Source organism: Glycine soja, chromosome 1 (genome assembly GCF_004193775.1).
Source record: "Glycine soja cultivar W05 chromosome 1, ASM419377v2, whole genome shotgun sequence".
NCBI lineage: Eukaryota > Viridiplantae > Streptophyta > Magnoliopsida > Fabales > Fabaceae > Glycine > Glycine soja.
Genome location: NC_041002.1, coordinates 16706331 through 16725204, shown reverse-complemented (window position 1 = coordinate 16725204; position 18874 = coordinate 16706331). Strand labels below are relative to the sequence as shown.

The 18874-nt window shown below is 33.0% G+C and overlaps 1 protein-coding gene across 2 annotated transcripts; it reads right to left on the bottom strand.

Annotated features, from left to right (window-relative positions):
• Positions 1-10562: 10562 nt before the first annotated feature.
• LOC114412968 (squamosa promoter-binding-like protein 7) lies at positions 10563-17596 on the bottom strand. 2 transcript variants are annotated; one of them, XM_028377094.1, is made up of 3 exons: positions 16489-17593; positions 14613-14731; positions 10563-11131 (listed from the first exon to the last, which is right to left on the bottom strand). In XM_028377094.1, exons 1-3 carry the CDS (start codon positions 17160-17162, stop codon positions 10890-10892), a joined length of 1035 nt encoding a protein of 344 aa, XP_028232895.1. In that variant the 5' UTR covers positions 17163-17593; the 3' UTR covers positions 10563-10889. The 2 variants fall into 2 exon arrangements, with proteins under 2 accessions (XP_028232895.1, XP_028232905.1); XM_028377104.1 differs by lacking the exon at positions 10563-11131 and adding an exon at positions 11143-12168 and having other exon boundaries at positions 16489-17596.
• Between the last annotated feature and the right edge of the window lie 1278 nt (positions 17597-18874).

Here is an 18874-nt window from a genome sequence, read left to right as displayed (position 1 = left end):
TTGTACTGGTTCACTCTTTATCACTAGAGAAGCTAATCCAATTATCTAAATCAAAACCAGAATTAGATTTCCATTATGAATAAAGAATTATTTCAAGCAATCACAAGCAATCTACAGTTTCCAACCTAGAGAAAGAGACTTAGGCACCCAGCGCTAGTGTCCTTTATGAATAAGAGCCTAAGAGAATCCTACTCTTAGCCCAAACTAGAAACACCTACTCTAGCATGCCCTAAGCGATTCAAGCACAAGCAAAAAGAGATGTGTAAAACCATACACGAAACCCAAGAGTAAAGATAGACACAATCTAATCAATCATTTCCACAAAACCTTGCTTGACTGAAGAGGTGTTCTTCTTGAACTTAAGAAAGTGACACAACTTACTTATCACAAAAGATCTTCACAATCAAAAGATTTGAAGGTATGAGTTACTTCTTCAAATCACTTTTCTTCTCTTTTTTCTTTAAATAATAACAGCACATGATCTTAGCTCATTCAGAGGCTTATTGTGTTATTTTCGTTATATTTTGAAGAGAACACAAGCTGGTTATTTTTAGAGAAAATAGTTGTAACCGCTTATAATCAATTTAATCTACAAGATAATCAATTAATTCAATGAAGTAATAGAATAGATTATCTTTCTAACCGGTTAAAGTGTTCTTCCAAACAACTCAAGAACCATGTAACCGACTAGATACTCAAAGTAATCTATTAAAGTGCTCTTGTTCACTTTTGAACTACTTATAGAAAGAGAAGTAATTGATTATATCACATGGTAATCAATTAAAGCAGAGACTCCTAAATAACTCAGTCATTGTCTCAAAAACAATTGTGTAATCGATTATGATAAGGCTGTAATCGATTAAACCGATACGAGACATAACTCTGCAAGCTTAAGACAACTTGTGTAATCGATTACGAGGTTGTAATCAACTAAAATAAAGAGTTTTTCCTTCTAAAGAAACTTTTCTAACATAGGAATTTTTCTTCTCACTTACTCATGATGATGCATGATGCATGAAAGATATGATACGAACTAAGATGCAACATCCAATATAACAATCAATAAATGCCACTCAAGGGAGTTGGGCATGTAAAAGACAAAACATCTTCAAGCTTTAGTTTACATGTTGTTCATGTTGCTCCCCCTATCTCTAACACTTAGGGAATAGATAACTCACCCCTTATACCAACATTTATTTGTATGCTCATATAATGAGCATCAAGAAGGATCTTCGCTTATGGGTTAGCATCTTTGAGTATATGAGGATCCCTTCGAGAGTTCTTCACAGGGTTCTCATCCGTGGGCTCACTTTTGTCTGGCATGTACTTTCTTCATAGCGTCGTTATTAAGTAGGGATTGGATACATAGCTTTGTCACTTTGGTGTACCGATTTGAATAGACCTAGTTTGCAAGAACTTTTATATCTGATCAGTCATCTTATTTACTTATGTATGGTGGCCATGGAGGCTCATCTCACACCTTTATATACATACATATATATATACATACATACATACATACATATATATATATATATATATATATATATATATATATATATATAAAATAAAGAGAGAGATACATATAAACATGCACACATGATGTTATTTTAAATATGTAAGGCTTTATATTTAAAGTTTAACTATTTATTATGTAAATCTACTCATGACATTAAATGAAACATTTTGTAAATATGTATGTTGCATACAATTTCGAAAATAGACTGTCTTCTTTTCAAGTTGATAACGTTCATTAAAACAAAATAGAGTTGAGAAGTCTTCGTGAAAAGTTTTATTTCAGGGAAAAATTTATCCTATCTTTTCGTGTTTTGTTACAAAGATGAATAAAATGTATTTGTAATATATTTGTAAACTCAGATTTTAGGGTGTTACACACAACCTACTTTGGTTGCTGCCTCAAACTATTTTTTTTCATAATACTCTTTCATTGCAACACCCAAATGATCATTTATTTTCATAATATCTTTCACTGCAACACCCAAAATGATCATTTATTTTCATACATGATGCATTATTAATTTATACTTGGGTTACATGTATCAATATATAAATTTAGAAAATAAGTGATAAGATAGGGAAAAAAATGAGGAAAGCTTTGTAACATAATAGAAACCAAGAAAATATAGACAATAAAAAACATCATAGTTGAAATAAAATATTAGAGAAATATTATAAGAACCAATTAATTTCAATAATAAGAGAGAAAGCCCTTGACCTCACTTTTTTCTCAAGTACCCTCACTGAAATCCTTTTTCAGTAGATGAATGCTTCCATACTACACTAAATTCCAAAAATAACATCATATATCAGCAAATTAATAACAAAAGAAATTTTTAATTTGAAAAATGAAATTGAGCTACAACTACAATATAATGAACAATCAACCATAATAGGTAACTTTTAACTAAAAAAATTTGGACCCATTTCATGTTTAAAATTTTGTATATGATAAAGAAATGGTAAAATGCTATTTTCTTTTGTCTAACATATGTTTCTTATTTTAAAGTAATTGAAGAATCCATTAACCTTTCAAACATTAGGTTTAGGTGAGTATCAGGAATTCATAACAACAAAAATGGTTTGCACGAATCCAATTCAATTAAGAAATATTGAAAAAAAGAAAATAATGGAAAGTTTCCCAATGAGCAAGTGTATGGAGGAGCAAAAACCTATATTCCTGCTCAACTCCAAGGCTTGAAATGTTATGTTATGTGCCTTATCAAAAGAAGAATACTCCAAAATACTTAGCTTTAGGAGTGTCAAGAAGATGTGGGGCACTCTAGCTATAACTTACAAAGGAACGTCACATGTAAAGAGAAACAAATTAAGTCTTCTCACTCGTAAGTATGAACTTTTTTCTATGGAAGAAAGCGAAGACATACAAAGTATGTTTGGACACTTTCAAACCATTCTAAATCAATTAATATATCTAGGTAGAACTTATGATAACTATGATCATATTGACAAAATCTTAAGAAGTTTGTCTAGAAAATGGAGACCACAGGTAACAACACTATGGGCTCTAAAGAATCTTGACTCAATGTCCCTTGAAGAACTAGTTGATACTCTTAAGGTTCATGAAAACTTTAGCAGGATGAAGGACTTAAGAAAGAAAAGTCTTTGGCTCTCAGCAATTGGAAGATCAAGAAGGCCTCTTCTAGAGAGCAAGCATCCAAAAGTTCGTCCAAAGCCCTTAAAGCTAAAAACTCATCTGCTGAAGAATTTGAGGAAAAGTATGATGAAGATGAAGTTGCATTCATCTCACGAAAGATTCACAAGATGTGGAAGATCAAAGGCGAATCTAGATGGAAGAACTCCTCCAAAAGGGTGTTCAAGGAAAAGAAAGACAAAGACAAAAGCTCCATAATATGCTATGAATGCAAGAAATATGGGCACTTCAAAGTGTGATGCATGCACCTGACCTCAACTCTCAAATGCAATGTGGTACCATTTGTCAGGAAATAGCCTAAGCGTGTCCGTGCGACACTCTCGCTTAGGAAAATTAGGCAGCAAGTGTCGAGGTCACCCTTTCGTGCAAAGGCAACTCCCTCCCCCCCCCCCCCCCTGGTGATCAACCTGAGTCTCAAGGGAGTTCCAAACCAAGTGACATGCCTCCAAGTACAAGTATTCCTCCTCATGAGAAACTACAAGTACTTGCTAACAAAATTTATATTATTTCCATGCAATATGAAGTATGAAACATAGGCACCATCAATGCACTGACCGTGGATAATTAACTAAGCCACCCCCTTTAGAGATGCTTAAAACTCTTTAATCACTCTATTGCCCCCACCAGGGATACCCATCATGGTCACTGCGGTACATACACAACATACATCATCACAATGACATTTTCAACATCAACAACATTTCATATCAATGTCATTATCAACATCAACATCATCTCATCTCAATGTCATTCTCAACATCATCATCATCTCATCTCAATGACATTATCAAAAACAACAACATCATCTCATATAACCATAATCATCGATAACAGAATCATCAATAACAAACTTATCATATCCCATTAGTCGAAAACATTCTTTTTCTTGAAAACCAGCATAAATAGAGACAAACATACATTCCCCTAATTGAGATCCCTGACCCCAATTATGGTATCAAAGCCATAAAATATTAATAAACTCCCCTCACCTATCGTGCGCTCTCCATCAGTTCCTCTTTGCGTCGCTTAGAGACCTCTCTCATTCACATTCGTCAATCCAAACACAAGGTTCTATATACCAAATCAAAGGAGATTTAGTAAACATTTCAAAAAAAGATTAATAACAACATTCGGGGTCAATTACCCCTGTCATAACATAAAGAGCTAAGGGGTGTTTCAGATTGTACTACAAGGAGACGTTATTTTGAAATTCCGATCACGCCAATGTGATCGGGGTTTAGCGAAGGTCACGAAAATAACATCAATTTTATAAAAAGATCATTTTTACAACATCTCATTTTCTAGTTTCAAATGAAGTCTAAAAACACCCTGTTATAGTACCCAAAACACAAGAGACACTAAGAAAAGCTCAAACTAAGTGAGAGGTCAAAAATTGTTATTTTGCAATAGGGCTTAGCGCACTTCTCACGCTAAACGAGAAATCAAAAATTTTTATTTTGCAAATACCAATGGTCAAACCGTTGGGACATGGGTTAGGAACCCATAGTCGAAACGTGAAAATGATCCAACGGTTAACAAATCCATGATTGTAGTTTTACCCTAATAGGTTTGGGTAAAATTTAAAATCTGATAATTTCAACTTAGGTCAATAAAACTCCACATAACTCAACATCCACATCAAGCAAATCAAACATGACTAATTCACACCATACCTCAACTCATCCAAGTCAATCATATAATCAAATAACATGGTAAATACATTTAAACATCGATTTTTAGCTAGTGAAATTTCAGGGTGTTACAACTCTCCCACCCTTTTAGAAATTTCGTCCCTAAAATTTACCTGACTCAAATAAGGCTGGATAGGCTTCTCGAATCTAACTCTCTAGTTCTCATGTGGCGTCTTCTCCTGATGCACCTCCCTAGATCACCTTGACTAATGGAATCTCCTTCCCTCTTAGGTGCTTTGTTCGCGTATCCTTGACCTCAAAGGAAATATTTCATATGACAAGTTCTCCTTCACTTGTACATCATCCAATTCGACCAAATGAGATGGATCATGGATATACTTACGAAGTTGAGACATATGAAAGACATTGTGAAGATAGAAAGAGACGAGGGTAATGCAATTTTGTATGCCACAAGACCAACTCTTTTTATAATTTGGAAAGGACCGATAAAACGAGCTGTGAGTTTTTGGGATAACACTAAAATGATAAATACATTTAAACATCGATTTATAGTTATCGAAATTTTAGGGCTTTACACCCCACACTTAAAACATGCAGTGTCCTCAATGCATAACACTAAAATGAATACAGAATAAAAGACTGAACTTAAATGAAAAAAACTAGATTATTGAAACCACAATTGAAATAAAAATCCTAAAACTAAAATAGTACATGGAAAAGAAACAATTGTTTTTAAAAGACCATGACCATGGTGGACTCGACCAAGGTCGTTATCAACACTAACAGTATCTGCTTGGGCCATAATCAATTAACCACAACCGTACTTGATTATGACAATGAATGCATTGGTTGTGGTCACCACGGTCGTAGTATTGGCAGGCAGATTGACTTAAAAATTGAAAAATTAGTGCAATAAATATAATTTTAATGGATACTAGTCACGGGTTCCCTCCCGAAAAGTGCTTGTTTAATGTCACGAGCCTAACATGTGATGGTTAAATTGCCCAAAGGTTGGAGAGTTGCACAATGTTTTGCACCTGTTGGACTCCCTCATGGTATCCCTTCATCTTGCTAGGAATAAGTTTCCTTTGGGATGATCGTTTGGTTAGTTACCCCTTTGTAGTGTTGATCTTATGCATGCAGAGTGTGGGTTCCAAACCCTTCATGTCATGAATGTTCCACCCATAAGTTTCCCTCTTGTCCCTAAAAACCCGCAAAAGTTTCTCCTCCTTAGTTTCATGTAAACCTGAAACAATCATAACTGGAAGAGAATATGGTGGGTTGATAAAAACATATTTGTCATTGGAAAAAAAGGGCTTCAACTCCACATCAGTTGGCTTTAGCTTTGGAACATTTCCCCATTTGAACTTCTCACAACTGGGTGGTTTGAGACCATGTTGAGAGTGGAGAAATGCCAATATTTCCTCCATTACAGGGTTCAACTCCTAGTAAAGGTCCTCATCAATGAGAAATCTCTCTGGAGGGCCAAACATCGCCACACTTCGGAATGCCTCCTCCATCAATACATTAGAAATATCAACAGACTCTACAAAGAAAATAAGAAGGGTTGTTTCAAAGTATCAAAAATATTAAATACCACTTCTCATCCCCTAGTCTAAGGGTGAGTCTACCAAGCCTAACCTCAACAAGAAAATCACAAATACTAAAGAAATTTCATCCCAACATGATAGGTATGTCCATACCTAAAACCACAAAATCAAATGGAAAGATGAACTTGTCCACCTTCACCAGCACATCCCCAATCTCCCCTCTAGGATAGACAACCGAACGGTCAACAAGGTAAAGGGAGATGCTAGTTGGCCCTAAGTTTTTTATGCCAATTTCTTAAAGACAAAATAGGGCATCAAGTTTATACGGGCCCCTAAATCACATAAACACTTATCAAAGTAAGACCCCCCAATCAAGTAGAGAATAGTAAATTAACTGGGGTCTTTAATCTTAGGGGGAAGTTTCTAAGGACTACAGTAAAACACTTCTCATTAAGATCCACAGAGCCAAAAATTTTCAATTTTCCTTTGTTTGATAAAATTTCTTTAAAATGCTTGGCATAAAGATGACATCCGTGAAATATCCTCAACAAAAGGGAGGTTAATGTGAACTTTACTCATAACTTCAAGAAATTTTCTAAATTACACATTTCACTAGTCATTCTTAACTCTACGAGGAAAGGGTAGACTTACCTAAGGAGATGCCAGTATCTCCTTCTTTTCATCCCCTTCATTCTTTGGCATTAGATTTCCATCAATAAGAACCTCAACTTTCTTAGGTGTTTGGTCCTTCTAAGGATGTCATCTACAACTTTTGGGGAAGAAACTTCCTTCTCCTTGGAGTCCTCTTGAATCCTCTATCTTTTAGTCATCTCAATATTGGCATCTTCCCTCTTAGGATTTGGTTCAGGTTGTGAAGGGAGGTTGTCTAGCTACCTTTGTGACAAGAAAGATTGTATGTTGGTGAGTTGAGACTCCACCTACTTCATTCTTTGATCATTCTGGGTCATATATTGAACCATGGTTTCTTGAAGCATGAGTTGTCTGACCTCTTATCTAGGCCTCTGATTTTGCATGGGTTAAGACCTATACATTCCTTGATTTTTCCTGAATCCCTGTCATTGATTGAAATTGTCGGGGTACTGATTATAAGAGTTGTTTCTTCCCCAAACAAAATTATTCACATCCATGGTTGCAACAAACTCATCATCAACAATGCATTCTCATGGCCCATGCATAATCCCACACCTATCATAGGTTGGGAATGAAGGTGTAGTGATAGGGACTTGATCTTGAGCTCTCGTAAGTGTCTCAATATTCAATGTTAGATCTTGCATCTGCTTTTCCAATTCAGTTTGGGAATCATCTTTTCTCACGTCTCTCTTCATAATCCTCCTATCCCCTGTGTTGCTATAGGGGTTAGAGCATATATCTTCAATGATCTTGATAGCATCAATAGGGGGTTTTAGTAGGAGGTTACCCCCACAAGAAAAATCTAAACTTGTCCTATTGTGTAGGGACACCCCACAATAGAAAATATGGACCAATCTTTGTTAAGTAATGTCATGGTGCAGACAATTTATCATCATCTCTTGCAACTTTTCCCAGGCTTCAGGTAGACTCTCTTGCTATCTCTGCACAAAGTTTCTGATGTCCCTGATGTACTGATCTATCTTCACGGGAAAGAAATACCTTCATTAGAAGGCACTTGTACAGTGGTTCCATGTAGTGATACTATTCTCAAGTAGTGAGCACAACCAGTCCCATGCCTTCTCATTGAGAGAGAAAGGAAAAACATAGAGTCTAATGTACTTTCTTGGTACACAGTTCTATCTCACCGTGTTGGTCAACTTGATGAACTTCCTCATGTACCACATAGGATCTTCATGGGCAGCACCACTAAACAGATTCTTATCCAGCATCTGTAGGAACCTATGCTTGAAGTCAAATGTCACTCCCTTAGGTAGATCGGGAAGTTGGATGGTGTTGGCTCCTCCGATGGTAGGGGTGTGGTAGTCCATAAGTGTCTGAGCCTGATTAGTTGCCATTGCTTTTTCTCTCTCTTCGTGGATCTTTGCATGAAATTTTCATATTAGCTTGCCAATATCAGGTTCATATTGTAGTGGTGGATTTTGGGACCTAATTTGCATGCGCTACAAAGCAGAGGAGAAGATCAAGTGCAATGGAAAATAAAAGAATAAAATAAAAAAAACTACCAGAAAATTAAATAAATAATAAAAGAATTTCTATAAACAAAACTGCTTGGTTTAACAAAATTACACTAGTTGGTAATTCCGCAACTAGTCCCCAACAACAGCGTCGGAAACTTAATGCGTAAAATATGTTAGGCTCACACAATAGTAAGTGTACCCTACACAATAGTAACAATGTATTGAAAAGTCTGGATATCGAACCCAAAGGATCAATTGTATTCCCAATTGGTCAAGTTTATTAAACTAACAGTTGAGATGATTAAAAAGGGATTTTAAATATTTTTATGATTTTGGTTTTTATAAGAAAGAAAATAATTGAATGTAAAGAGAGGTTTTGAGTTATGATAAGAATGGCTAGAGGTTATGATTTACTAGTACCAATTTTCCTTTAATTCTAGTCCTAATGAAATTATTTCCCTAATTAATTTCCGATTCCTAAAATCAACTAAAGCTTATGATCAAGGTCAGAAGATGCTCTTTGCCTTAAATCAATACCTCAATGATCATGGATCTATCAATTTAAGTCAAAGGATAAAATCAATTCTAGGAATGATTAGTTAAAGATTAACTAATCTATCAAAGATTACCCAATTAGTTTGATCATGCAATTTGGAGTTAAACATTCTTTACCTAGATCTACCAACTATATGCAGATGATCACTACTATGCAATCGATTAAATATTAGAATGATCGGTTCCAAATAAACAATAAAGACAAGGAAAGAATTAATTAACATAAAACAATGAAAAATTCCTTTAAAAACAAGAAGGATACAAATGGCCGGTTACATCATAACCCACAGATTATGAGGACTAGCCATTCATAACTAGAGCAACACTAACAATCCTAGATAAAATAAGCATAGACATACCAATAGACAGGAATGATGATCATGATCCATTCTAGCGATGTTGTCAACGTTCTTCAACTCTCAAAAGCCCTCAAGGTTCTTTCAAATTCATAAAAAGATAACAATGAAATTGAAGAATGAATTTTTACAAAGCCTACAAACCTATACATAGCTTCTTAAAGATAGCTACACGAAAAGGTGTATTATGGTCGTGGTGAATCCGCCACAGTCGTGGTCAGAAGTGACGTTGAAGCTTCAGGTCATTATGATTGACTATGACCTTCTTGATTGACCACGACTCTCATGAATTGACCACAACCGTGATGAGTTTACCATGGTCATTATCGAATCCTTGACACTGTTCTCAGAGGGTTATTATCATCTAACTATGACCGTACTGATTATCACAACAGTTATCAAGTGCAAAGTCTTCAAATTTTCATAAATTCACGCAATTTCTAACTTTTTCACTCAATTAAGTAATTGTACTTCTACAATACAAAACTAGTGTGCAAACGTAAGTTTTGTCAAGAAAATACATGCAAAATAACACACCTCACACAAATTACTATTCAAAGTAATTTATCATAAATTCAATGAGAAAAATAGCCGTTATAAAAAAATTTAGTCCCTAATATTAAAAATCAATCAATTTAATCTCTGGCTTTACCAAGATATAGTCATTTAGTCCCTATACATTAATCAATTCAATCCTTGATTTTATCGTACAACAATCGCTTTGGCCACTTATGCCTAGAGATCAAATTATGCAACACTTATCAAATTCAACCAACTGATTTACAATAATTATCAAATTGCGGAATTAAATTGTTTTTATGCAATGTTAGAAACCTAACTGACTAGTTAAAATAATTTTAAGGAATAAATTGATACACATGCATACATACAAAATATTTAATCAAGGCAGTTTATGCTTCTGATCAATCAAATAAAAAAAAAAAACCCATTAAACCATGTTTTATGTGGACATTATATACAATGAATTTACAGATTCATGCTTTTTACTTTGGTTCCTTATAAAAGCAAAAGCTATTTTATTTCCCCTTTGAAACCTCTGAGCGGGTTATATAATTTTGTAATGCAAAATATATTATTAGTCAACCCTTAAAAAATTGGAAAGCAAAATAAAAGTTCAAATGCAAAATTATTCAATATAACTTGCAAGTGATTGAATTCAATATAAAACATCCTTGCAAACACTTGGAAACAAGTACAGATTCAAATACAACGTTAGGATTTATTAGCCTAATAAACTAGTCTACAGCCAGCACCCTGACCCTGTAAAGAAGTTCAAACTTTTATTTTTAGCAAATTAAAGAATTGAAAACTTCAGACACAAAGTCCTTTCTTTAGGCATTCCCATAAATGTCTACTCTCTTTGAAATCTTGTTTCCCTAAACCTTTGGGTCAAGTAACCAGCATTAAGATCTCAAGCTCTTTTACACATGGATCCTTCATTGTGTCTGGGGAAACATTTGTTGTGGGAAGTAATTGGACTCAGGTTGGATCTCCTTGAAGTCTTCCACTGCATGGTGATGATTATGCCAATCTCTATCTGAAACAAATTGTCTGGCCATGATGGCTGCCCGGTTTTCGGCTATCAATTCACGCAATGCGGCACTGCATCTTATGGAGAGATCAGAAGGAGAAAGCCAAGAATCACTTCTTGATGACAGAAGAGAGAGAGCACACCCTCCTGATGATAAAGTATATATGGAAAACCTCCAACCATTAATACCTTGTCTATCATCAAAGAAATTAACTTGCATGTTAAGATTACTTTTATACCTTCTACGCCTTATTTATGTTTCTCAGCACCCTCACTTGAGTGTGAGATTATGAAGGGTAAAACATAGGGAGATTAGAATGCAAAAATGTAATAAGTGGTAACCTTACAGAACATATAGTTTTCCTTTGAAGGCAAATTCAATATGTTGTAATGCAATCCTCTCAAATCAAAGTCCAGCTCTTACCTTTAAATAATTTATTAACTTTTGAAATCATTATCTTCCAATTAGATGCAGCACTGATAAATTCAGAATATATATAAAATGACCTTCATGTGAAGTTCAACTGGATAAAATCGTTAGAGAAAATGTATTATTAGTGAGTTAATTAAGGGTAATTAAACCTTATATTAGATGTCAAATCAGTATGAAGGCCATGTTAAATTATTATTTGATTTATGGTAATCAGCACGACAAAAAAAAAAACATTTAAAACTTGGACAACAAACTAATTTGGTTGACGACTTAATATTAATTAAATATAGAGCCTAAAAACTTAGTCGTTAATCCACAATTTATTTTATGTTTTTCTATCTTACTACTAGATGTACGCATAATATTGGTGCAAGTGTTTGAATCACAAATTTTATATGCAAGAGCTACCATATTAATATTATAAGTAACCTAAAATAAAACTTCTGCAGTTTTTTTCCCTCTTTTGTTACAAAATTCTGCAGGTGAGACAACTATTTTTAGGTATTGGTAGAAGTTATATCAAGATATCCGATAATCACTTAAAATCTTATCAGTATAACTTTTAATTCAGACCACAAGCGGATGATTTATAGATTAGACTTTGATCCCTTACACTCACAATAAAACATTCCACTGATGTGATACGCCCCCAATATATATATATATATATATATATATATATATATGGATGAGTGTGCACCCGGGGTATGCTTGGGGATGAATAAAATACTGAGACGTCTAACCCTTATCCCTACAATGATTTGAAGGAAGAATTATCATAAATCCTCATCAGCTACTTATCATGAAAATAAGGTTAAAATACACTATTAGTTATTTATATTTTAGTTTATTTTCAATTTTGTGTTTTCAAATGAGTTAAAATGATAATTCTGAAATAATAATAATTTTTCTTAAATCATTTTTTATTCTGGAATGATCATTCACTTACATGAAAATTACAAGATTCAACTGATGTTCAAATCAATCAAGGCTAAATATGATAAAAACCATGAAAAACGAGTCCCACAAATAACTTAAAAAAAATTGATCCAAACTAGAAAAGAATTTAATATTAAATTTGTCGATTGATCATTGGATTCACTGTTCACACAATTTTTACTATCTTTATCATCTTTTTTTTACTCAAACATAACGTGAATTATATAATTTTCATGAATCTAATTAAACAAGTTTCAAAGTCTCAAATAAATCACAATAATATTCAAAATTGTGTTCTAAAATAAATAATGAATCATTTTTCATATCTTTTTTTATTCAGTTTAACAATATAAAAGACTAAATTAAATTTTTTAAAACATAAAAGACGAAATTGAATATAATCTAAATCATAAAAAACTAAAAGTTTAATTTTACACCCAAGGTGTGTGCAATGCAATAATTCTTAATATTTCCTCTGACTTTTTCTCAATCTTTTCTAAACTTTCCATGCTTCTAAATAAATTTTCATAAATTTAGCTGATGGCTTGTTAAAATGCAGATTTTGTCTTACAAAATATTTGAAATGAAAGAATTATTTTCCTTTATGTACACACTTTTAATAAATTTGTTCGATTTCACGAATCGTTTACGTATAATGTTTCATAATTTGTAAATATTACGAAATTAATGGAATTTTAAATTATTATTTTCCAATTTTAAACATAATATTTTAAGTGAAATATATAATTTTCAGCGGCTTCAAACAACATAAGTGCTCTACTTAATTGCTTCATTCTTGGAAATTTGATCGTATATCTGAATTTCTTCACTAAGAAATTTTAGTAGCAACATTTATGAAGTGATGAAAGAAAGGACAAATCAGTGTATACAATTCAGTGTATTTTCAGAAATATTTATAATCACCTGACAGGCTGATAAAATATAAATTGCTACAGTTTAATTCGGTGTATACAATTCATTTTTCTTTCTTGGTTGCATAGTCAAACTCTCAACAGGAAAAAGAATAAATAAGTAATAATAAAATTCATGCAGGTGTAAAACAAAAATAGTTTTCAATATCCGAATTTCACAAATAGGTAAGCAGGATTTGACTCTTTTAAAGTGAGTAAGAATAAAGTAAATAATATCAAATACTCATGAGAAAATCTATAGTTAATATTTTAACACAAACATGATCTTTTATGCATATACTCATAATATCTAATAATAGTTGATTTTCTCATCACTAACTAATTTGCTTATTTTATGAACTTTAGAGAAGCCGATCCGTAAATTTATTAAGGATGTGTTTGGGTAAATATATAGAACACGGGTAACTTTAGAGAAGCCAATAAACTCTTGTCATATGAAAAATATAATCACCATTATCATTCTTTATACACTACAATTTTTTATCCATAGATATAGAACTCGGATAACATTCTTTCTACACTACATTTTTTTTTTATCCATAGATATAGAACTTGGGTAACAGACAATTTATAATAACTTACATTATTCAACCAATTAGACACCTTGCTTCTACACATTCATTTAAGTTCAATTTATAAATCCAATTTTACAAGACTTCATTAAATTTAGACTAGAATAAGACTCAAATGACAAGATTATGAATGTGTTTGGGTAAATAGTTTAAGCCATTATTCAATAAACTCTTGTCATATGAAAACTATAATGTAATAAATTTAATCATAAAACTTATTGGAATAAGTTTAAAAGAGTTTATTTTGATAAACTAACCAGGAAACATATCAAAGTAAGCTAAAAAAAAGTGTTTATACAATTCATCAGGTTATTTTATAAGTTCAAATAAACTCCTGGTAAACTCTTACAAATGCCCCATAAGTAATAAAGATGAGACACAGCTGCATCCAAATATCATAGTAAAAAATAGAAAATTATCATTTCGCACTCCAAGGACTAGGAGTGCGCTACAGATTTAAGAAGAAAAAAGCTCCATGCAATAAAAAAATGGTCTGTTTATTTTGAGAAAATATTTTTTGTTTCAATTTTGTATTTTAAATTTTAATTACAAAAAATATTACTTTATTTATAATTTGTTTTCTGTTTTTAAAAAGTTTATATAAGAAATATTGAAAATAAATTTTTATTCCTTTTAGGTTTTTATTTTCTATTTTCACTTTCCGTATATAAACATAAAATAGAAAATATTTTCTTAAACCAAATGGTTGGCAACAAATGTGATAAAAGAAAGAAAGAGCGAACACAGTTTACCTTTTGAAGAATTCCTTGCAACAGAATCATGGGAGCTCTTTCTTCTTCTCTCGTTGTGACCAGCTAGTCTCCTCCTACAACTCCTCTTTGAATTATCAAACTCTGACACCACGTGAAACCTAAAAATCCAATCACCACCACCATATTTTCTATATTTATTATCTCATTTAATAAATAAACTAACACTAAAAAATAAATTAATCACCAAAAGACAAAACAACAGTGTGTGTATTAACAATAATGAAAGATATATACTGAATTAAGAAGAAAAAAATATATTACGCATTAACTTATTTTCACAAATCTCACTCTCTTAGGTAAACTCATTTGAACCATTCTAGAAAAAGTTACACGAATATTGTATCATCATTCTTCCAATACATACAAAAAAAATTAACAGAAATATATTATGAAGAAAAACGATAACTTGTACAAATTACAAAGTCTAAACTATTGAGTAAATTCATTTTGAACCACAAAAAAATGTTATAGAAAGATAAAAGTCAAACAACTAGAGTCTGCAAAGAGACAAGAAAATTAAAGGTTTTCACATTTTTATTCTTCCGAAGTTCCCAGTCATAAAAGAAAAAAAAAGGGGTGGGGAGGGGGGGAAGGAAACGAGTAAAATCAACACAAAGCAAGGTTTGTATATAAGAAAAACTTCCGAGAATTGTAGACTAAGCACTAAGCAGTATCATATATTATTCTTCCGACAGAGTCACAACAAAATAATGCAAATAAATACTGAGAAAACAATACTTTTAGCCTTTCTTTAAAAAAAAATCAAATACTTTTAACCATTACACTACACAGATTTAACTCTTAAATTCACAGAAACAATTAAAAAAAAGTCACAAGGATATATATATCACCACTCTTCGGATACAGTGACAAAAAATTAACACAAATATCTTATTATCAAGAAAACGATAGCGTTTACCTTTACAAATTACAAATCTAAACTCAGAAAATTCATTTATATTTAAACCACTAAAAAATGTCACAGAAAGATTAAATGCATACAAAAAAGTCAGTATATAACCAAAAAAAAAACAAAAATAGTCTGTAAAATTAAAGATTTTCCCATTTTTATTCTTCCGATACTGACTGACATAATACCAAAAAAAAAATGAAAAACAATAACAAGGTAGAATATGTGCATACAAATGACTTGCGAGATTTGTAAAGTATGCACAAGAATAATATATAATTCTTCCGACAGTCACAACAAAATAATACAAATATATATACTAAGAAAACGATGTTTTTAACCATTACACAACACAAAATTTTAAACTCTTAACTCACACATACAATAAAAGAAAAAGAAAAAAGAAGGTTACGAAAAGACTGAACTCGATCAAACCAGAGTCAGTAAAAGGTTTGTAATATCGATTAAAGAATATCACAGCACCTTCATTCTTCAGATTCCCAGAAAGCTAGTCACAACGAAAAACAGGAAAAACCATATGAGAAAAGCAACTAATCACTTTACGTGCGTACTTAATTAACCCCCACCATATAAAAGAAACTCTCTTTTATTTTAGAGAAAACTTATAAAAGAAAAATAACAAAAATAGCGATTCCACCAAAGTGAAATTCCGTATTATGTTGCTAAAAAAATATCAGGCCAGTACACACTGGATATATATTATCAGTTTATCACAAAGGTTTTAATTTGCAGCACATTACCAGAAATTACTGATACAGCCGTTTATTATAGAGATCACAAGAATCTTGATATTGCAACCGAATTTGTGGTTAGAAATCATTTTAAAACCTGAATTATCAGATAGATGAAATTATTATTATTATTATTATTATTATTATTATTATTATTATTATTATTTGAGAAAAATGATAAGAGATTTTGGACCTGCTACACTGCTGGCAGAACCTCTGTTCCATGCCTAAGACCACAACTTTGGGAGCCTTTGAGTGCATCTCACACACCTTGTGCCTCCGGTGGTAATCCTTCGCGTTTAGCAGCGCCAAGTGGCACCCCTCTACCTGACACCTCGGCACCGTCACCGCCGTTAACCCCGCCGCCTTCACCGATGCACCACCACCGGAGGAATAACCTTTCCCTCTCTTATCCCCCAACACCAACCCTCCACCCAAAGTAGCAGCAGCAGCAACACTCCCACTCCCACTGCCGCTAGTGTCCTCAAAGTAATGCCTCTTCCCAAGCTTCAAGCACATGAGGTGTGGATCCGGGTGCACGTGGGACCCATCCCCACCGTACGGATGCTGCTGCTGCTGGCGGTGACGCATACCGCCGCCGTTCTGAGGGAGGAACATGAGCGCGCTGGCCAGCCCTGCCGCTTCATGACGGGTCGCGGGGACGGATCCATCCGCCTCCGCGACCCTCGAGGCGGCTGGAAGGTGGAAAGCGTTGACCAGTCTGGAACTGGTGTTGTTGTTGTTGTTATTATTACTACTATTGGCGGGGGTTTCCCATGAATCCCAAGCGAAAGTGTTACCGTTGTTGTTAGTGTTTCCATTTTGGTCTCTGTTGTTAAGGCAGAACATGTTCCCTCCGAACTCCATTTCTCTTCTAACAGGAACAGCTTGTGAAATACGGAAGCTATGGGAATAGGGGTAGGGTGGTGATGATGGGGTTGGAACAGAAGTGGAAGGGGAGAAGGAGCATTTTCTGAGTGAGATCCTTTCTTGTTGGTGTGAAAAGAGGAAAGAGAGAGAAAGAGGGTTTCAGTTTGGGAGGTGCAGGTTTCTTTGTTTTGATGGTACACAATGGAGGGGGTTTAAAGTACCCTCATGAGGAAAAGCTGCAAGGGCTAGGGATTCCTAGCTAGAGAGAGAGAGAGTGAATGTGGAGTGCTCCTGAGACCACACGTAAGAGGGGAAATGAGTAATGATAGAAAAGGATCAAAGTTAAAGCAAGAGAGAGGGAGAGAAAGTAAGGAATGATAAGACACAAGCGGATCAGAGAGGCCTCTCCCCACAGATATTATGTAAACTGGGTTTCGCGGCTGAATAATGCTGCTGTGTGTTTGAAAAAGAAAGACTTAAATGGTCAGGGTTTTTTTTTTCAAATTTATTATGTGGATAAAATTTAAATTAATAGCTTGAGAGTGTCATGTCATAATAGTCATGACTTTTAAATTAAAAGGGTAGAAAATTTTATGATATTAATTATTATTTTTATACAACTTTAAAACATAAAGATTTTTTTTTATTAAAATCACTAATTATTTTACGATTTCAATTTTTTTTCATGTAATATATTTTTTTAATTATAAATAATTTTTTATTTTAATTATTTAATAAATTAATATATGTTTTCTTTTTTAAAATTTTATCTAATATTTTTTATATTTTTTTACTAATATTAAGAATTATTATTTATTTTATAAATTAAAAAAATAATACAAAACACTTAAATTTAAATAAAATTATTAAAAGGTCCTACATATTTATTTAACAAAATATTTTAATATTATTTGATAAATTATAAGTTAATATTATTTCTTAATATTAGTAACAAAACATTTCAATATTTTTGTTAAAAAAATATGTAGTACATTTTAATATTTTTTAATTCAGAAGTCATAATATATGTTACGACAACAATAACAAACCACTAGGAAGTAAAACTGCAAGTGTTAGAAATTAGCTAGTAGGAGAACTATTTAGAAGCTGGAAAGACAATCATGCTTTTCACGTCAAAGTGTAGATATTGGTAGCTTAAGTTAAGGGATGAATATTAGAAGCTACACATGGCCTAAGGATCATCATAAGTTGTACTACTAATCTGGTTTATGAAGACAAACATGTCTCAAATCCAAAAGCGCATGTGCATACACACGTGTGCGCACATACACACACCAGTCAAAACATGCATCAATGTTGGGCTCACTGATTTTGAAGCTGTGAGTTCCTTATTATCTTTGATTATTTTCAATCAAGTGAACTCAATTATTATCTTTGATTATTTTCAATCAAATGAACTCAATAAAGGCAACATGTCCTAGTCAAAGAACAAGCAACCAGGAGAATGAAGATTGTAGCACACTACATTGTAGTAATAAAGTACTTATAGAAGACATGCTGCAAAATCAATCTTCAGAATACTTTCCATGATTGAAAATTCAAAATCATGAGGAACCACTAGAACTAATAAGACCAATAACTAGCACTCAACAAATCTTTCAACGAATACAATTTGAATTCAAAAAGTGCAAGATGGATAACAGTGGAGAAGAGAAGAGATGAAGAAGACAACTCGTTGAGTAATAGAA

Bases quoted from the DNA above. Each gene is read 5' to 3' on its own strand.
- LOC114412968 (XM_028377094.1), bottom strand. From the start codon at position 17,162: ATGGAGTTCGGAGGGAACATGTTCTGCCTTAACAACAGAGACCAAAAT. The intron at 14,732-16,488 runs GTCCAAAATCTC...TTGGATTTTTAG, and splicing joins TTCTGCCAGCAGTGTAGCAG to GTTTCACGTGGTGTCAGAGT. The intron at 11,132-14,612 runs GTAAACTGTGTT...CTTTATCATCAG, and splicing joins TGCAAGGAATTCTTCAAAAG to GAGGGTGTGCTCTCTCTCTT.